This window comes from Gadus macrocephalus, chromosome 14 (genome assembly GCF_031168955.1).
Source record: "Gadus macrocephalus chromosome 14, ASM3116895v1".
Taxonomy (NCBI): domain Eukaryota; kingdom Metazoa; phylum Chordata; class Actinopteri; order Gadiformes; family Gadidae; genus Gadus; species Gadus macrocephalus.
Window position 1 is genome coordinate 9,079,339 of NC_082395.1, and position 11,978 is coordinate 9,091,316.

At 42.4% G+C, this 11,978-nt stretch overlaps 2 protein-coding genes across 6 annotated transcripts; one reads left to right on the forward strand and one right to left on the reverse strand.

The window, feature by feature from the left end:
* The first annotated feature begins 370 nt into the window (after positions 1-370).
* On the forward strand, positions 371-2,583 carry lyve1a (lymphatic vessel endothelial hyaluronic receptor 1a). Its single transcript, XM_060071006.1, has 6 exons — positions 371-528; positions 755-926; positions 1,048-1,187; positions 1,618-1,860; positions 1,982-2,060; positions 2,184-2,583. The coding sequence occupies exons 1-6, from the start codon at positions 471-473 to the stop codon at positions 2,317-2,319; spliced, it is 828 nt and encodes a 275-aa protein (XP_059926989.1). The 5' UTR covers positions 371-470; the 3' UTR covers positions 2,320-2,583.
* Positions 2,584-2,675: 92 nt separating this feature from the next.
* Positions 2,676-11,325, reverse strand: ampd3a (adenosine monophosphate deaminase 3a). Of its 5 annotated transcripts, none has more exons than XM_060071002.1 (16): positions 10,963-11,325; positions 10,762-10,870; positions 8,197-8,422; positions 7,740-7,920; positions 7,036-7,201; positions 6,646-6,865; positions 6,385-6,514; positions 6,095-6,289; positions 5,671-5,806; positions 5,395-5,554; positions 5,175-5,301; positions 4,901-5,064; positions 4,402-4,522; positions 3,918-4,091; positions 3,665-3,775; positions 2,676-3,457 (listed from the first exon to the last, which is right to left on the reverse strand). In XM_060071002.1, the coding sequence occupies exons 2-16, from the start codon at positions 10,817-10,819 to the stop codon at positions 3,281-3,283; spliced, it is 2,346 nt and encodes a 781-aa protein (XP_059926985.1). In that variant the 5' UTR covers positions 10,820-10,870; positions 10,963-11,325; the 3' UTR covers positions 2,676-3,280. The 5 variants fall into 5 exon arrangements, with proteins under 5 accessions (XP_059926985.1, XP_059926984.1, XP_059926983.1 ...); XM_060071001.1 differs by having other exon boundaries at positions 5,395-5,558; positions 5,675-5,806; positions 6,095-6,285; positions 6,381-6,514; positions 10,963-11,324; XM_060071000.1 differs by having other exon boundaries at positions 5,395-5,558; positions 5,675-5,806; positions 10,963-11,323.
* Between the last annotated feature and the right edge of the window lie 653 nt (positions 11,326-11,978).

Consider the following 11,978-nt stretch of genomic DNA (forward strand, 5'->3'; position numbering starts at 1 on the left):
ATCATACCAGTGCCGAGAAAACCCATTGTTTTCCCATAAACATTAAATCTGTCATGATGGAATTGCTTTTATAATCATGAGGTTTCTTTATTTCTCTGAAGAGTAGGTTATTTCTTAACCGTTTTGCTTGACTGTCGATATTTTTTTGTATAGCTTTTGAAACCCCCTTGTTTTTTGTGATATAATTAATGTAGGATTTAATCATCTTCACCATTAACAACACTATGTAGGGGACTAAAGACAACAACTTTGATATTTTTTATGCTGTTTTATTCCTCAAACTCATTTCTTGTGTCTTTCCTAAAGCACACGATGGCTTTTAATTCGACCTGTGATTCAACAGGACGTCCTCCTTCCTTTTCCCTTTCTCTCTGGCCAATATCAATGTGCACACTCCCACTACAATCACCCCTATTTAAACCCCTTGTGTAGGACTCATCCGCAACACCCATTGGTCTTCCAACCTCAGCATGATCACAATGATTTTACTGCTGCCGGTCACTCTCGCCTTATCAAGACCTCTCAAAGGTAAGAAAAGCAAGACATTTCAAGCAAAGCTGTTTTACTTTGGTAAAATTTTCTATGTCAATAAAATATTTTTATATATATATATATATATATATATATATATATGTATATATATTATACTCTTCTTATTGTACTCTTAAAGTAAATTATTTATTTTATTTAGAGTTTTTCCCAAGTGTGGGACAATTCTTGAGGTACTTATCAATGATGTCCTCATTCTCTGTAGGCAGCGACAGAATTGCTGGGGTTAATCAGGTCAGCTCGGTGGATGTCTTCCATCAGCCTCACTACACCTTCAACGCCTCTGAGGCCAGGCTGGTTTGCCAATCACTTGGGCTGACCATCGCCACCAAAGCACAAGTGCAAAGGGCTCTCTCAAAGGGCTTCCAAACCTGCAGGTGCGGCTATACCACCCTCATGCAGCAGACTCGACTATAACCGATGACTTTAATGCATGTACGAAATGCACGCCTGCATATGACGGTACGTTGGCCGTAAAATGCATCCGTTGGTCCCCAGGTTTGGATGGATCGATGAACACTTGGCAGTCGTTCCGAGAGCCACGCCGAGGCCCTCCTGTGGAAAAGGCAAGACCGGCCTGGTAGAATGGAGAACCAGTGTCAAGATACTCTTTGATGTGTTTTGCTTCAATGAATCAGGTATGGCTTCATTTCATGTTGAGTTCCTATCTCTATAGGCCATCGTCACAGAGGTGTAATGCATAATGTGATACGTATATTGAGATAGTATCTCATTATCTCATTAAGTAAATTATGGGCACTGGCACACATAGATGACAAATCATTTGCTGAATGAGCTACACCTGTTTTTAACCCATGACTATTTCAATACTCTGGGATGAAGGCCTACACTACAATAATGCTATACAATAAATACTTTATTGGGATTCCCTTCAAAATATATTCTTACTTATCAACATAGTTTTCAGTTTCCATACATCAGTAAAAAATTGTCAAATCCTCATCCTCTGAGAAATAGTAAGTTTCCAGTTACAAAAGTGCAGTACAGACCTTTCATATTCCTCTCTGGTCCCCTCTCATATGATTTATGCCCGTTCACATGTGACAGATTCAGGGACACAATTGAAGGATACAAAATCCGATAGCCTGCTGACCGGCACGCACTACCAGGAGAACAGCCGTTCTCCTTCCAAACAGGACACCATCTTGACCTCTGACCTGCTGCCCTCAGCCTCTCTCTCCTCCATCACCTCAACCAGCAGACCTATCTCTTCTCCTTCACTGTTCCCCATAAGCCACAGGCCAAAGCAGGCCCTGCTGCTGGGCAGCACCCCACGAGGCTCCCTTAAAGGTATGAGGAGACTAGTATGAATTGTATTGTGCATCTCGTTTTATAACCCGAGTTATGAATATTTGTTTTTGCAGATTTAATCCCATGTTTTGCCTCCCTCTCCAATGTTGTATGATTTCAGTGCCGACCAAACCCTTGCTTATCGGCGTCACCTGCGCTCTACTACTGGTCATCACTGTTGTCCTTGGGTTGGAACAATTGTGAGTGTTTAACGCTGTTATCAAGCCAATTTATATTCTTGAAGTATTGAAATACAAACATGAAAATATTATTAAGGACTATTTGCTGAATGGACCTTTTATTTCTGTTTCAAAAAATGGAAGGAACCGCAGCTGTTTTCAGAACTGGGACATGGGGCCACAGGAAAACTACATTGAAACCGAGGAGAACACATGTGTGCCAGAGGTCACAATAGACGAGGGGCCTGATGACGGAGACAGTTTTGATACAGCAATATGATTTGGCGCCTATCCTAAATGGATAGTAGACAATATTATATATTTGCAACAGGCAATATTTTGGATATTTTGCTTTAATTCACTTTCCTACCATCAAATACATGCAAAAAGGGATTTTCCAAAATGTTGTTGTAGACTATGCAAAATGGATTTAAACTTGAACAGAAAAGGTGCACGTTATGGTATGCCTAAAAATATGTTTAGTTGTGTGGGACTGTCTCTTAATTAATATGTCAATGTTTTGTATATAAATGATGTCTAAGTTGTTCTAAGTTAATGTATTTCACTTTAATTTAATAAATCGTTTCAGCCACAAGAGGTCACTGTGTTCATGACAAAAGAAATGTAATGTTCCAGTAAATATTTTTATACTTTATACAGTGAAACTGAATGAAACCGGGTCGTCAACTCTATTAACATCATTTGCAGTACTGACAATACTGAGTCAAGACAACCCTCATAAACAGGGCTTAATAAAACACATCAACCTTACTAAAATATCTCTATGTCTGTGGAAATCATCTATATGCATATCCATAGTATTTAAAGTCAATCTACCATTCTCTACAGATAATGAACATTGCACTGGGGGTTCTCCACAGTTAGGAGATTGCAAATAGCAGAGCCGGTATTTTCTTGTAAATAAGAGTGTCATTCATCCTGGTTTGCAACAGAAGATATGTGCAAGAGAACGGGCACCCAAACATATTGTGCCCAGGTTCAGATAACAGAGGTCAGTGTTAATGATCAGAGATGGCTATATGCAGATGGGATCTCTATCTGTGGAAACATCAGTGATAATGGTTATGAAACAATCAGCAATGCATTGCATTTAATATCCTGTTATCGGATTTCCCTGCCATTAAAGCTTTTGAGTGCTGTTGCAGAAAAAATGTATGAGTAACTGGTAAATATTGAGCACTTTGGCAAGTCATGCTGGGATCCTCTGTTGAGGATATACTTCACTCAGACGTTGAGTTCATGGCGTCAGACTTCACAGCCTCTACTAAGAAGCTGAGTTCGTTGCACAGTGTCTCGTGTCTGTAGGCCAACCGGATCTGGGCCACATTAGTGCGGCGGATGTCATTCCCTTCATGTCCATCTTTCAAGTAGTTCCCTCCGATGAAGTGCTGCTTTTCCTTTCAAAATAAAAAATACAAAGTCAAATAATAATTAATGTACATATTCATTGAATCATGGATCGATGAGCTCAGTGCGAGAGAGGTGAGAGAGAGAGACAGAGAGAGGTGAGAGAGAGGTGAGAGAGAGAGAGAGAGAGAGAGAGAGAGAGAGAGAGAGAGAGAGAGAGAGAGAGAGAGAGAGAGATTTAACTATGGTCCCTCTACCTGGTGAGAGAGGCCACTCTGCAGGACACTGTTCCTTGCTATCTCACACACATCACAGGTGCTGAGCTTCCACAGCTGAGCCGCAATGGCGTACTCTTCCATCAATGGCTCCTAGAATGTACCAAAACACAAAAAAACACATGAACAAAACAACCTAACTGCTATTCTGTACAGTCTTCAGCGTACAAACATGCAGTATTTGAGCGGTGGAGCATTCAAACACTAGTGGTACCGGGCGGTCAAGCGTGAGTACCTTGGTGTAGTGGAACTGCATGGGGTCATCTGTGGACAAGGAGACACAGAGGCCCTTGTGCAAAAACTCTCTCAGAGGATTTTTGGAATATTCCAGGAAGAGGCTGTTGTTGCTCAGTGGTGACATTGCGATGGGTACCTGGGCCAAGTAGTACAGGTACTGCAGCACAGGGCTCTGGAAGTAAGACAGTTGCATAGTTGCCATGGATACACTGCCATGGATACACTTTGTTTGTGCTTCCCAAGGAAGCACAAACAAATAGCTCCAGTCCTCAATGCAATGACGATTCTCAACGTTTATGACTGACAAGGGTATGTAATTCATTTATGCAAATACAAGATCTGGTATTTAAATTTTCATTCCCGATTGCACATAAGAGTGAAATGCATCCCTGTTTAAAAGTGACCTAAACATTTGAACCTGAACCCACAGAAGTCTCCATCTTGCATGGGATAAGAGATCAACCCAGCGTGATGTGGCCTACCTTCTTGAGGTTGAGCCCATGTGAGATGTTGTCAGCGGTGAGAAAAGCAGACACCAGATGAGTGATGGAGCCAGCTTCTCCGCAGTGTGGACGGAACTGGAAGGTGCTCATGCCGCGCTCTCTGGAGAACATTGTTGTGTTGAAATAAGTCATGTACAAGTTAATGATGTTGTGTATAAGAGATGAGCGAGGGATCAGACCCCACGGAGAGTAATGACTGTGTGTTTATGAGGACATTGACATACCGAACATAAATATTGACATCTTAGCATAAATATTTCACACCAACACTCACATGATGTTGAACTAAACAATTATTCTGGCAGAAGTAATGGTGTTCCTTTCAATGATCTCCCCAAGTTAACTTGAGGTTGAAGAATGTTTACGTCCCCAAAGGGGGTAATCAGTCAGTTTCCATTTTGTTTCAAAACTGAAGCAATGACTGACCCTGAAACTGAAAGTGACCCTGAGCTTCAGGGCCGCTGTGCTCGACGCTTACCTCCGAAGGTTGTTGAGAACCATGATGTTGGCGTACATGTGGAAGAGGTAGTAGCTATACGGCGGGTTGTTGTCTGCGGTCCACTGCTCTGGCTTGGGGCTCTTGTAAGAGAACAGGTGGTCGCTATGTTTGGACTCATCGTCCACACTGTCAAATCCAGTGACCTTCATTCATATAAATAAAATAGATGACTTCAATAAAATGGAACAGAGTACGCAAATATAAATGTTCCTGGGATAGTTATTCTGAATTGTGAAGGATATTATTGCCTTACATATTTGAGGAAGACATGAAGCTCTTTGTGCTTCTGAGGGTTAACAGTGGCCTCAAATAGAGGCAAGAACACGTTCTCCAGCATCTTTCCAAAGTTTGGGATCAATTTCTTTGACTTGAAAATATCACTAAAACATGGGAGAATAGTCATTAACACAAAACACACCCAGACTACAAAATTGTCAGCTCTGTTGCCGCAATTCTCCTGGTGGAGCACTTACTATATTCTGGGCACTTGAATAATCCATCTCATGTTGGGAGAGTGCACTCTGTGGTCGATAAACCACTTGGACAAGCTGTCCCACTCATCTGGAGAGCGTCCGTAAATGGACAGGCGGGGCTCTGCGTGCTGGTACTTACTCTCTTCTAGATCGTGGGCCACTTCCTGACGAAAAAATGAAATATCCATAGCAATATCACATTCCAATGCTGTGAATGCTAGCCCTCGTTATAATTCATACGTAGTGATAATACTGTGTTAATATTGTGTTCTTGACTTGCCTTTACAATCCGGGCAAAGTACTCTCCGTGGATTAAGTTGTCAGCTTTCAGGTAGATATCCCGCAGTTCACTTGCTCCCACTGGGTTGTACTTGGAATTGAACTTGTCAAACCGGTGGAAAGTCTGTCTCCCCTAAAAAGATGATCATAGATTGTCATACTCATTAAGTTATTATTATGATTTCTACCAGTGTACACATTCTCACTTTTTGATTTCCTTTTTGTCCTATACATTTTTTGGGTCCAAACTAGCACATGCTCCCCATTACGAATGCAATCCTAACTAGAAGGAGTGTGGTTCTGTCTCTATCTCATCGTTCTGCTCATGGGAATACAAATGTCTATTAGATGAGCAGAATGCATTCATCGACAAAAAGTGCCCACTTTCCACCACAAGGCCTGATCCTAAGTAGCCTATTACCGCGTGTACATCCAGGGAGTCCACGGTGAGGTCGTATGGGTCCATGTTGAGGCTGTGGAAGACCTCCCTGAGAGTCATCTGCTGCCCATCCTTCTCCAGCACCACTCGCTCGGCCTCCGTCTTGTAGGTGGTCTGGATGAAGGCCAGCAGGTGCTTCTGGGACATGCATGCTGCGGCGTGGATGTGTGTGTCTACCTGGAAATGGCACCGCACGACATGTATCCTTTATCGTATAAAAATGGGACGATATATACTCTGGATCGAAAATATAAAACCCAAAAAGAACGTGCCTTCCTGACGTTGTAGAAATCTCTGTGCGGCACTCCTTTCAGTTCCTTGAGCTCTGCCATTTCGTTGAGCATTTCATGAAGGTAGAACTTTGAACCTAGGAAGTTTAGTCGTCTGTGGCAATAGGTTTTCCTGTAACACACAAAACATGCGAATTGTTATGTCTGTACCACGGCTAATAGGAACACTAAACTCAACAAAAATGCCAGTCATCCTCTAGTAGCTAAGCTAAAGTGCCTTTTTATTGGGTTATAGTCACTCACGTGGGTCCATCTGCAATCATAGCCAACACGGGGCTTAGGTCTATCGCAAAAGTCTCCAAGTCTGGGTATGGGAGGTTCCGAGGTTTGTTCTCCCTCAGAGCCTCAAGATTGTCATAGACGTTCACAATCCCATCTTTCATTTTCAGTTCAAAGCCCAGATTCTCTGGGATGTTCTCCATGCTGTAGGGATCCTCTCCATTCCTTGGACATGGGCAGACATCTACAACACGCAACATGTTGTAGACAAGTATTACAATTGGGCTTTTGAAGAAAGTTTGTTTTTAAAGCAGCACTTGCATTTTCATGACCAAATGTTGACCGACCAAGTGAATAGACAATCTATATTATACAAGTGGCTCGTAAATGCTCAGAAGTTACATTCTTTCCTACCCGGCAAGACCTCATCTTCCTCGGTCCATAGCTCGTTCTCAGTACTGCGGAGGTACTTTGACGTGGTTCGGAAAAATCGGTGATATGCTAGTTTTGAATACTTCTCACGAATACGCAGAGCCTTCAGGAGGCTCTTTGCCGCCTGTTCATAGTCCTCCACTGTGATCTGGAATTAAAGAAGAGCTTTCCCACTAATTGATCATAATATGAATGTGTCCACAATCATATCAATTATTATATATCTCAGTATGTGATGTAAGACACTACTCTAATTTTGCATTACCTGTGACATTAAATGTACCTCAGATATAAGTTCTATCATTTGAGCCTCTATTGCCTGATTGGTTCGGGTCAAGCATCTTGCCTGTCAATCACATGTTTGTGAATGCATAACAATGTCGAAGAAATGTAGGGGGGGGGGGGGGGGGGGCGAAGAGACAAGTTTTTTATAGTTCAAATAAAGTCTCTCTCTCTCTCTCTCTCTCTCTCTCTCTCTCTCTCTCTCTCTCTCTCTCTCTCTCTCTCTCTCTCTCTCTCTCTCTCTCTCTCTCTCTCTCTCTCTCTCTCTCTCTCTCTCTCTCTCTCTCTCTCTCTCTCTCTCTCTCTCTCTCTCTCTCTCTCTCTCTCTCTCTCTCTCTCTCTCTCCAGCAGATTTAACATCAACATTGACTTGCACCTAACCCCGCTCTTTAAAGGTGTTTTACCCCAGCACAGTAGTCTCCACTTATGGTGACCCTCTGGTATTCCGGAAGGCCTTCTAGCAAAGAGGAGCAGGTGGAGCTCGGGGACACAAAGGGCGTGGCCCCCAGTGAGCGCGTCCACTCTGGATTGGCTACGCCCTGCAAAGACATGGACTGGGAACGGATCATCTTGAAACTCTTCTTCCTAGAACAGATTGAACCGAAGTAATGACCTTATAACACTGCTGAAATAGCACTGCTATTCAAACAAATAAATGCAATTGCGAAAAATTTCATTTTTTTCAACATTTTTTACATACACATTTTTAAGAGCATGTATGTGCATGTTTTTATTGTTCAATTTATTTTTCAATTTATTGTCTGCTGCTGTTTGGACCAAATTTACCCCAAGGAAATATATCCTTCTCATATACCCATCGCTCTACGATGTGACCATACGAAGAGGACCAGGCAGCTATACCTTTTGGTGCTCTCCTCTGAATGCTGCTCTGCCAGCTCCCTGAGCAGCTCCCTCTCCTTGGCTTGGCGGAAACCGATGGGACAGTCCTCCTCAGGGACCGTGAACATGGATATCACATCCTTATTGCCCTCCTCCTTCAGGGCCGAAGCGTAGACCCTCTCGGCCAGCAGCCGCACCTCCTCATCGGCCTCACTCAGGGTGATCTTAGGGAACTGACGAGGCATATCTGCAGGAATGCGTCAGCTTTGGTGAATTACAGTGGCCTTGAATGATCATTTTGAGGACATGCCTTATCAAAGGGAAAATCAATCGCCTCAATATTTTTGCTTGTACCGTTTTGTAAATGTGTGCAACAAGTCAACAAATTACTTCAATGTTGAGCTGCTATCGTTTTTTATAACATGGCATTGGCGTTGTGTTTTAAGTTATCCTTGATATTGTCTTATGCAAGTCTCTCTCTAATGCGAGCTTTCCAAAGAACTCGAGCCACACTAGTCTCACTGAAGCCTTAATGTTTTTGTTTTTTTACAGCATAACATCACCACAGGTTCAGAGGAAATATTAAACTAAAACTATCGAAAGCATTGATCAAGAAATTGATTTTAGATTAATAATTTACCATCCACAGCTGTGAATGTGAACTATTTTAAATTACACAACTTACTAGCGTTAACACTAAAGCCACGGCCGATGATGTATGGAAAGTTGTTCATCTAAACCACTACCGACCATCTACGTCCGGTAAACAATAAAGTATCCTTGTTACGACACCAACTGCCCATTGTTGCTATGGCTGTATATAGTTCGGCTCCACCGCCATGACAACAACCCTCACACGTGCTTCCATGTTGGATGAGGCGATTTAATTTAAAGTTATTTTAGTTCATGAAGGTGGAAGTGTTTCGGCTCGAATTTTAACACAATGAGATTAAAAATAAACTATCATTTTTTTAAATCAAAATCAACCGCTGCTCGTCAGACGGAGCGTCACACATCCACACACAACATCATGGCGTTATGCTGTGTAGGTTCCCGAAAAGTACACCCCTCTCTTTGACACCACAATCATCGTCATTCGACACACACACCTCGCCGTGGCGCCGGTGTCCTATCGTTCTGACGTTGAAAATGATACTACTTTGACGTCAAAAAAAGAACGTGGAGTGGAACGTAGGCTATATAAACCGGTTGGAGGAGACTGGCAAAAAAATTGGATTGGACTGTCAAAATGACTTATTATAGTAGACTTACATTGAAAGATTACATAACAATGTAGAAAACGAAAATAAGTTTTAGGCTACTTATTAGTGTTGTGAGATACTCTACCCACTAAAGGTAAATTCTTCCACACCGTCTCTCTAAAAGACGCGTCTGAAACAAGGTACCACAATAGGCCTCCGTTGAATAGCCTCGAATTTCGCTTCCCATGTAAAGAAAGGCATTTTTCTATCAATTCCTACCGTTAGAAGTTCTCTCAGCCATCCCTGTTTCTTTCTCTTTGCCTTCTTCTTAAGTACCTAGTTTCATTGAGACACCGTTCCCTATGCAAGTATCCATGCCACACCACTGCTCTTGGTGCACGTGTCCACCTTCATTCTTTTCTTTTCACAGCTCCCTCTCTATTTTAAGAGACGCATGTCATTGCTTTAATACAGTACTAATCCCAGGACTATGTCACAACTGGCTGGCCAAGCAGGGACCTTTGCTTGAGCTCCTCAGTAGCCATTGCATTTCTTATGTCTGTCCGTCTTTCTGTTCGTTTCATGCATAAAGCAAAACAATGGGAGTGCGGAAGAGACGGGCAGTAATATAGATTGAGATAGAGCGAGAGCGAAGATAAAGGCTAACTTAACTGACATCACTGATGATCGTTCAAAGATAATTCTACATGACCTTGGTTTAAGGGGGGAAGCCATTTCCACTGCAACGCATTGACTTTGACCACCACGCTTCCATCAAATTAAAATCAAAGTGGATATGAGCAGCTATAAGGAAGGCCTTCTCTGACCCGTCAGGATGGTCTACTGTGCCTGCTATATATGCTTTATATACTATATATATCAATTTCCACATGTGTTTATGGTTCACTGCCCTGCGTAGGTTCTGAAACACAGAGGGAGCCTGGAATACTCTGTAGGGAAGCATGGGATGATGGAGGTAACACCTCATTCTCCTCTCATCACCAGCCACCCTCCTGCCCCAGCCCATGGAGGATAGCTGGGTCTTTACAGTACATGTACAGGTATGACCAAATGAATCATCTCCATGTTTCAAAGGCTTTAGGGAACAAGGCCATTCATGGTCCGTTATTTGTCTTATCTCAGATGTGTCTACTTTTTTGTCCTCTCATGCTCCTCTATGAATCACTGATCTCTCATGTAAGTTCCCCCATCTCCCGAGTTACAAATGTCTTAGATCCTAGGCAGGCAGGCAGCAATTGTGTCAGGATCTCTTTGCAATTGACAAACAAGCGTGTGTGCATGCATGTGTTTGTGCGTGTGTGTAAAGAGCAATAGAGAAAAGATTTAGAACTCAAAGAAGTAAGACGGTAGAAGGAAATCTCACCCTTCGCCAAGCAAGGACTGGACTTCTGCTTTACAAGAGCGCTGTTTCCTCTTAGCATGTTGCTCTGCTTCCAGAGCCGTCTTCCAGATAGCTAATCTCATTAACTCAGCTGTCCAAATGTCAATAGGTGCAGATTATTTAGATAAATACATATTTTAAATCACTTAATGAATTTTAATATTTAGAAATTGGTCTGCTCACCTTCTCTTCTTGCTGCATGTGGTGTATCGTAAACCATCCCACAATAGCTATAAACTGTGTGTAAGTCCTTCGTCTCCTCCAGGCTCGGTTATGGCCACAGAATGTGATAGCCCTTTAGCAGCCCTGCAGTGCTCATCACTTCATCTTTAACCCTTTAATTTCTCTGCCTTCCCACTGCTGCTTGAACTACAGGATGCTAAAGCCAGCCAAACCGATTTAGCTGCTTTTACAAACTTTTACCATTGCAACCTATATTTGTACAACGTAGCCGGGGCTTGTAATGTTATTTTCTTGATAAATGCACATTCTTTGGCTTTTTATGGTCTGCCATCTTTACCATTTATTTGCAGGATTTGACTTTAATTGACTTCCATCCCATCACAAGCTCATTATAGTATTGTATTTCAGTAATTTGATCTGGTAAAGTAGATCAGTGTTAACACCTTGATCAGGCACATTGTTGAACCATGATGAAGGAGTAGAGATAATATATAAAAGTTCTCAGTCGCATGGCGAATCTGCACAGCGTTGTTACACAATGTTGAGCCCTCCAGGAGGCCTTGGATGAGGACAATCATATTTAAACGGTACATATGCAGCAGATGGTGCATGGTGCCTGATTCAGCCAGGCAGTGTTTGAGATTGCAGAGGTAATCCACCCAGCTCAGGTTCTCAGGATACTCTTGGGTTTGGAGGTTTGTAGTATAGACTGACTGATTGCTTTGGATTGGCTGCTTTATGATTGACAGTGTGGTTTCAAAAATGAAAGCCAGCACTTGAAATAGCCCTGCATCTGAAATTAACCTTTTTTATTTGTATTCCATATTCCTTTCTTCTCTCCTTTCTTCTATTCCTTTCTTCTTTCCTTTCCTCTTCTCTCCTCTCTCCTAGTCTGCTTCTTCACGCTCCTTGCCTCTCTTTGCTACTCTTCCCTTCTATCCTATTTCTCCCTTACAGTCTACCAGCTTTACTTTCTGTCTGTCAGAGCTGGTCCATAAATAGCATGGAACAACCTT

Bases quoted from the DNA above. Each gene is read 5' to 3' on its own strand.
- ampd3a (XM_060071002.1), bottom strand. From the start codon at position 10,819: ATGCTAAGAGGAAACAGCGCTCTTGTAAAGCAGAAGTCCAGTCCTTGC. The intron at 7,202-7,739 runs GTAAAACACCTT...CTTTAATTCCAG, and splicing joins GTGGAGACTACTGTGCTGGG to ATCACAGTGGAGGACTATGA. The intron at 4,523-4,900 runs GTAAGCGTCGAG...AATGTTCTCCAG, and splicing joins GTTCTCAACAACCTTCGGAG to AGAGCGCGGCATGAGCACCT.
- lyve1a (XM_060071006.1), top strand. From the start codon at position 471: ATGATCACAATGATTTTACTGCTGCCGGTCACTCTCGCCTTATCAAGA. The intron at 927-1,047 runs GTGCGGCTATAC...GTTGGTCCCCAG, and splicing joins AAGGGCTTCCAAACCTGCAG to GTTTGGATGGATCGATGAAC. The intron at 1,188-1,617 runs GTATGGCTTCAT...CACATGTGACAG, and splicing joins GTTTTGCTTCAATGAATCAG to ATTCAGGGACACAATTGAAG.